The 5,565-nt window shown below is 40.0% G+C and overlaps 1 protein-coding gene across 1 annotated transcript; it reads right to left on the bottom strand.

The window, feature by feature from the left end:
- Window positions 1-1,684: 1,684 nt before the first annotated feature.
- Window positions 1,685-4,337, bottom strand: LOC115827327 (regulator of G-protein signaling 21-like). Its single transcript, XM_030791133.1, has 4 exons — window positions 4,327-4,337; window positions 3,963-4,024; window positions 2,105-2,271; window positions 1,685-1,852 (listed from the first exon to the last, which is right to left on the bottom strand). Exons 1-4 carry the CDS (start codon window positions 4,335-4,337, stop codon window positions 1,685-1,687), a joined length of 408 nt encoding a protein of 135 aa, XP_030646993.1.
- Between the last annotated feature and the right edge of the window lie 1,228 nt (window positions 4,338-5,565).

Here is a 5,565-nt window from a genome sequence, read left to right on the forward strand (position 1 = left end):
AGTTTGATTCTTCGGGATAAAATGTATCTTTTCATTAGCCCAGGTGATATGAGTCTCCATAGGTTTATATTAACTTTCATTTTAGAGTTTCCACAGTCCTTTCATGCACACCAGGAAAAAGTGGAGAACTGTTGACAAGTTTGATTAATTTATAATGTATCTTGGTGAACTGAATATGTATATGTAGCCATGCACCACAGAAACAAAGAGATCAGCATTGATCCTTTGCCAAGCCTCTTTATCAGCTACCTCTGGTGTTTGGTGTTTGGAAATCAAAAAAAAAAAAAAAAAAAAGAAAGAAAGAAAGAAAGAAAGAAAGAAAGAAAAAACAAAATGGTGTGGTGATACCATCACAACCAGTGTAAGATGGCCTGTCAGGCTGGGTCAGCACAGCTCACATAGTCAATGTCCTTCTGTAGGCCCATACATCCTTCAGTCTGGATGAAGCAATACAAGAGCAGGGGAATGGTCAATGAAGGAGAAGGTGAAAAGAGAGGGAGAGAGAGAGAGAGAGAGAGAGAAAACAGGTTAAATTAGGTTGCCAGGGGAACAGGTCGCTAGGAGTTGCACTGAGCAGGGGAGATAAAGAGGGAGCGGCATCAGGGTGCAGCAGAGTCCTTGGCCTCAGCTGATGTTTGGCTGATTGTATTCAGCTGGCCAGTAGAATCCCAATTAGAGTGTAGCACAATAGCAACAAAAAACAAAATGCTTGGTCAAATCCTCATTTTATTGGCTGCAAACCACCCAGCTGTTCTTTCTCCATAAGGTTAAGTTAAGTCAAATAACATTGTGGATGCATTTCTCTCAGTTAAATGAACAAACATCAGCTACTTCTTTTTGTATTTTGAAAAATACTAACCAATCATGTAACCTGGAAGACAGGGTCGAAGCTGGCACGGTGCGATGCTAAGCTGACAGTTATAGCATATCATATAAAATATGAATAGAGAGGTTTAGCTTGAGGACTGGAAGACAAGAGAAGATCAAACCCATTTGACTTCAGCCTTCACATCATGAACTGTGAAAAAGGTCTAGACTTTAAGGTCTAGACTATAACTGTTCCGCAGTCATCAGCATGACTGTACGGGCTTTACTATTATCAATCACTGGAAACAATGGTGTGATTAGGGGAGAAGGATATAGACATACCTACTGACCAATAGAAAGGGCCAAAACAATGGGTGGTATCTGTGTTTTTGTCTGTTCATTTGGATTCTCAGTGTTCAAAGACCAATCTCAGCAAATTCTCTGCTTCTTGGCACTGACCATATAATTAATTACTACCCAAGAGTCTTTGCCTCTTCCATTTCAGAGAACAAAAGCATTAACAATCCACAGTACTGTTAACGATGAATGCAAATTACATTTCACTAGTATAAATCATCTATTGAGCATCTATAAATTCCTGTTATTCCTGTAATTCTAATTCTAAATCTTGATTTTTCTCTGAGGGGTTGGAGAGTTCATCCTTCCGATGTGATTCCGAGAGAGGCGTAGGGTGAGTCATCATAAAAGACGAGACTGAAGCTACCTTTGAGTTTACGCGTCACCTCTGAAATCTAGCATGCTGAGCGGGCGTCGACGGGTACGGCGTTAATGACCACTCTGGGCTAAGGATGGAGTGAAATCATCTACTGGAGTGACAGAGAGCTGTCAGCGGCTGTTATTTCTCATCAGGGAGCCTCTATGACTGTTTTAAAATGGCCTGGTAGATTTCAGATTTGAGGAATCGCGGATATGAATCCCGAGCCATCAGGTTATATATTAAGGTCTGTGCTTTGTCGAAGGAATTCAGGTCTGGTGTAGAAATGTTTGCAGCGATGATCTTCCTTGTTTCAGAGTCAATATTTATCTGAAATGAAATAAACAACCCGAAAAAGTAGACAGGTGAACAGTTATGCGTTGTCTTCAAGCAACATGTGAACAACAACAAAAAAAAACCCCCCAAAAAAACATTAACTGCTATTTAACAGTAAAACTAAAAGACAATATTTATGTTTCTACAACATAATTTAATCACTGTGCCCTAATTTGAGTTGAGTACCAACCTAATGATCTAAAGTATGTAACTCCACAGTCTTGCAGAATGAGTAGCGTGGCTCACCTGTTTCGGAGCATCAACTTGCACAAACTCAGAGTAGATCTTGCTGGCGGCAGATATCCTTTCAGGGCTGGATGGGATTTTCTTGTACTCCTCACAGGCCAGCCAAAACAGGATGTTCTCCTCGCTGTACTCTTTTTTGAGGAAATCCGTGAGGGCCATTTGGCCAGCTAAAACACGACAAGGATGTTAGCTGAAGGTCGTAAGAAAACACAATGCGTTATTTATCTGATTTCTGATGATTCTCCAATTCACTCAAGATATCATGTTTTCACACTGCTGTCAGTAAATTGAACGGCCAACGACGCAGGGAAACGTCATTTTAAATCATCCTTAAATTGACTTGTTATGCATCTTCACTGATGAAAGAAACGATGTGGTAGGGTAAAAAAGTGTCTGCATATTCCCTTGTCTGCGCATCTCTTTGCAAATATGAGTTTGTGTGTCTAGGCCTGAATCTAAAACATCTCTTCGGCTGGAAATGATCTATTCAATTTTTAATAAACATTTTCAGCTGAAATGCTTACCAAATTTATCTAGAGTGTTTTTTTTTATGTACTGTTTGTTTGTTTGTTTTAGATCTGACGCCAGACATTTTTACGATCAGAACACAAGATCAAGATTTAAGTCAAGGGAAAAAAAAAAAAAAATCAGAACAAAAGATACAGCATCACTCTCAGTTTTCAGTGTCAGGTACCTTCATGTTTTTGAATTTTGGAAAATTTGGGGGAGAACAGGCTTTCGGAGTCACATCTAATCCTCTGTAATTGAAAGCACGACTGGGCTTCCTTTGTGCACTCAGCTGTTTGTGTTCAGAATGCTTCATCTAGTTATAGATCTATGCAGGTGCATAATTTTTCATGGCTCTTTTGGGAGTACAAACAAACACAAAACCGTGTGCTCCAGCATTACTCATCCTAATTGCTTCACATAAATCACAGTGGGGAAACTGACAGTAATCAACAAAAGAAAAAATATGCGCATTGCCCCCCCCACACACACACCACCCCTTCACCAACCCCACCCCCCCCTCAAATGCAACACTTTCATCCTCTTATATCTGCTCTAGTTCACTGTCTAAACTTTAAGTAAGAAGTTTCTCCTCAGTATCAAATCATGAATTTCCATGAGTACCAGTACAGCACGAGGAAATAAGAAACAAAGGGCACCAGCCACATCACTGAAATCATTTCCATAAATGTAATTACAGACAGGGGAACGGGGGAGAGGAGCTATCTGCCCTTTAGCCATCTCTAAATAAAACCCACAGCGTTCTCCCTCTCTCTCTCTTACACACTCACACACACGCACACACACACACGCACACACACACACACACACCCAAACACATGCACACCCACACACACACACACACACACACACACATGCACACCCACACACACACACACACACATGCACAAATAGAGAGTGAGAGAGAAAGAGAGAGAGAGCGAGAGAGAGTGAGTGAGAGCACCTGGCAGAACCCTGAGGTGGGTGCACTTGAAATGAAAATCACACAGGTCAAATGATTCTATCAAGCGTAGCTTTGCAGATTAGACTCATATCTCCACAGTCAGGTCTTTGCTGCCGAATATATTTGATGAACTCTGGATGGAATCACTATATATGCATTTAGAGTGCTGCAGAAAAATCAAAAAAGAGCTTTCATTACTCAAGATGAGCTATCAGGACCAGGCCAGGCTATATTAACAGCATGCTTTAGGAGAAGGACTAAAAAACAACTAAGATAAAAACACACCAGCTAATTAAAGGTGTACTCATAATGTTAAAAGAAGTATAATCTCAGCAGTCGCATTGAGAATACAGCTTTGATAATACAGAGGTTAGAATGTGGTCTAACCTTTACTTTCCAAAAGTTTGTTGATAGATTCTCCCCAGCCAACTGCTTCTTCCGCGGGAGACCTGCAAGAAAACTCTCCCTTAATTTACAGCACAGCGCCTCACATGAGGAGTAGACTTTCAGTGTGTTACAGAGTTTTATCAGGTCATCAGAGTAAACAGAACAGGAAAGGAAAAGCAGCGAAGACCAAACTCTTTCAGTAAACGCTGTGAGATCATGGAGGAATACATGGCGCAAGATTCTACAATTGCTTAATAAAATACTTAACAGGAAAAAAAAAAAAAAAGAAAAAGAACAAATAAAAGGAGAAACTCACAGAGGGTTTATGGGTGCTCGTAATGAAAGCATTTGGGTAAGGACTCACCTTATTGCCATGTTTGTATAGCGCTCTATGAGAGGAGTGGATTAAATAAGCAGGCGAATACAGTATGTTTGTGATATGAGGGAGATCCCATACCTGATGTAAATCAAGTCGACGGGGAGCAGGAAATGCATGAAAAATCAAAATGCAAAAATCACTCTGTCTGGTTCAGCCCATCCATTTCATACTCTACTTACGATTTGCATTAGATTTTGATATGCAGCTCAACATCTCTTTCTTTGTCTTCCTGACTCAAATTGTTCATCTGATTTTTTGACTTTGTGATGAGATGAATTCATTTTTAGGGTCGTCCTATAGGAGGACTTATTTTGTTAACAAATTTCAAACTTGCGCCTCAGCCTTTGCGTTGCATTCTGTGAGGCTATAGCAAATGTGAACATCTTTGAATGTAATATGATCAATCATCCCAATATGCTATAAATAACCCATTTTTTAAGCGGAAACACTGGTTCAAATGAGTAATGCTACTGAATTAAACATGGAGTTATTTATGGCATTGGAATTTATGTACACTGTGACCAATACAACCAGATAGAGAAGACAGAATGCAGGTTGTTGAGTCCTGAGAAAGTTTCAGTGATCAGTTCAGCTTTTTATATACTGTAAAAGTCTGAAGGAATGGTGAATGTTGAGTCGTGAGTGATTTCCCTGGCTCTGTTGTAAGGGTGACCAAGGAATATGCTTCCAAATCTTAACTCTGCACTAAAGGTGTCCATCACGTCCAGCTCTTTGGATGTCCTAAGAGATCACAGGGAGCCTCTCAAATTACAGTGCACAGACGGTAACTGCCTCTGTTAAGACTGGTTCTGATACGACTGGTTCTGTTACGACTGGTTCTGATACGACTGGTTCTGCTACGACTGGTTCTGTGACGACTGGTTCTGATACGACTGGTTCTGTTAAGACTGGTTGGTACAGAACGCACTTCTACCTGTCAAAATAGGGCTTTCAGCAGTTTCATATAATGCTAGAGAATGCTATGTAGACAGAAGCACTAAACAGAAGGATAAATATAAACTGTTTCTTTATGATACATGACTTCTTCTGTCAATACAATTATAAGGATGAAACTTGAGGCCATAATCTGTATTTTTTGTTGCCTTAGTCATTTCAACAAACATTGTTTAAAAAAAAAACAACCAAATGCCATGTCCTATCTCAGTGAGCACAGCTAAGTCCTGTTGGACTGCTAATCCCTCTCTGTAATAAACAAATGTAAAT

This window comes from Chanos chanos, chromosome 14 (assembly GCF_902362185.1).
Source record: "Chanos chanos chromosome 14, fChaCha1.1, whole genome shotgun sequence".
NCBI lineage: Eukaryota > Metazoa > Chordata > Actinopteri > Gonorynchiformes > Chanidae > Chanos > Chanos chanos.